The following is a 2,070-nucleotide window of genomic DNA, read 5'->3' as shown; positions in this document are numbered from 1 at the left end:
CCCAGGCTGGAGTGCAGTGGCGTGACCTCGGCTCACTGCAGCCTCAACCTCCTGGGCTCAAGCGATCCTCCCACCTCAGCCTCCCAAAGTGCTGGGATTATAAGCATGAGCCACTGAGCCCAGTCCCATTTTCCTGTTAAACTTTTTATTAAATAAACTTTTGTAATAGACAAAAATTTTTTTTTTAATTAATGAATAATAATAAAAGTGAAAATGGATGGGCTGTAGGAGAGGATGAGGAACTAACGCATAGAAAACGGATGAAAGAAAGCCTGAATTCTGGGCCTTTACCTGCAACGGTCCCAGAAACGACAGTGGCCACCACAGGGGTGCTGGTGCGGGTGTGGATCTGGGCGAGTCCACGGAAAAGGAGCCCGTCCTCGGCCATCGAGTAGAGCACGCGAGGCATGGGGAACACGACACCCAGGAGGCTGCATGCAGGAGAAAACGGGAACACGCATGGGGACTCAGGAAGCAAGAGGGACTGGGGCTTCCGCTCCATCACCTCTGTGGGTGAAGCGTCTCCTCCCTTTACACAAGGCCCAGGACACCCGAGAACCAGACAGCAGACAGGGAGAGAGCGTCCAGCATTGACCTGGAGGACAGGGCACAGAGGGTGCCGATGGCCACAGCATATCTGATGGGGGCCCATCCAATGTGGACAAAAGCCTCCGGCAAGGGGTTCTCGGGACATATCAGGTAGTAGGGCACCATGAGGGTGAGCGCCGCTGAGACACCAAAATAGGCCAAGAAGTAGATGAAGATCGAGGTCACGATGCCCAGGGGGATGGAGCGGTGAGAGTGGAGGGCTTCTTCTCCTGCAGGACAGGTATATGCACTGGGCCAGGAAGACGCACAGAAGCGAGGGTGCGAAACCCTCTTCCCTGTTCCCCATCCGAGAGCAGGGTAGCCTTTAATGAAACCTGTGCCCAGCGGCAGCCCAAACTGTGCCCAACCCCCGATGAGACAGAACGACCGTGTTACCTGTGGTGGCGATGCCATTAAAACCCACAAACGCAAAGAAACACGTAGCTGCTCCATGGAGAATCCCGCCAAAGCCAAAAGGCACAAACCCGCCAGAGCCCAGTGAGCCCAAGCTGCGGGGAGAGAAGGAACAAGAAACATTGGTAAGGTGTGCAGCTGTCTTTCTGGGACGACTCAGTTAACTCCAACTGCTCAGTTAATTCTACAAGCCCTGGACCTCCACTGCCTTCCCCACGCCCCGTCATCCGGCTCCGTCAGCCCAGATTCCCCCTGTTCCCACAATAGTCCAGGTTCTGCACCCCAGCCCCCACTCCTGTGTCCAAGAGGGCACCTCTGGCCAGTTGCAATGGCTCACGCCTATAATCCCAGCACTTTGGGAGGCTGAGTTAGGTGGATCTTGAGCCCAGAGGCTGAGACCAGCCTGGGCAACATGGCAAAACCCCATCTCTACAAAAAATTAAAAACTTAGCTAGGTGCGGTGGTGCACACCTATAGTCCTAGCTACTCTAGATGATCGCTTGAGCCTGGGAGGCAGAGGCTGCAGTGAGCCATGATCATGCTAAAGCACTCCAGCCTGAGGGACAGAGCAAGACCCTGTTTCAAAAAATAAAAATAAATTTTAGGCTAGGAGCAGTGAGTGGTTCACACCTGTAATCCCAGCACTTTGAGAGGCTAAGGTGGGCAGATCACCTGAGGTCAGGAGTTTGAGACCAGCCTGGCCAACATGGCGAAACCCCATCTCTACTAAAAAAATAAAAAAATAAAAACCAAACAAATTGGCCAGGTGTGGTGGCAGGCACCTGTAATCCCAGATACTCAGGAGGCTGAAGCAGGAGAATCGCTTGAACCTGGGAGGTAGAGGTTGCAGTGAGCCAAGATTGTGCCACTGAACTTTAGCCTGGGCAACAGAGCGAGACTCTGTCTCAAAAAATAAAAATAAAAATAAATTTTAAAATAAAAAAACAGGCCAGGCACAGTGGCTCACACCTGAAATCCTAGCACTTTGGGAGGCAGAGGTGGGCAGATCACTTGAGGTCAGGAGTTCGAGACCAGCCTGGCCAACATGGTAAAACCCCATCTCTTATT

The 2,070-nt window shown here is 52.7% G+C and overlaps 1 protein-coding gene across 1 annotated transcript in view; it reads right to left on the bottom strand.

Moving 5' to 3' along the window:
* Positions 1-2,070, bottom strand: part of LOC105539698 (cationic amino acid transporter 3-like) — a 22,930-nt gene that overhangs the window by 13,883 nt on the left and 6,977 nt on the right. The window contains exons 4-6 of the mRNA XM_011980110.1: positions 985-1,097; positions 596-818; positions 292-431 (exon numbers count right to left, since the gene is read on the bottom strand). Of these exons, the coding sequence (XP_011835500.1) occupies positions 292-431; positions 596-818; positions 985-1,097 (476 nt within the window). The remainder of the gene's footprint in view (positions 1-291; positions 432-595; positions 819-984; positions 1,098-2,070) is intronic.

Source organism: Mandrillus leucophaeus, unplaced genomic scaffold (assembly GCF_000951045.1).
Source record: "Mandrillus leucophaeus isolate KB7577 unplaced genomic scaffold, Mleu.le_1.0 Scaffold104, whole genome shotgun sequence".
NCBI lineage: Eukaryota > Metazoa > Chordata > Mammalia > Primates > Cercopithecidae > Mandrillus > Mandrillus leucophaeus.
Note: the sequence above shows the minus strand (reverse complement) of the source record. Positions and strands in the feature narration are given on the sequence as shown.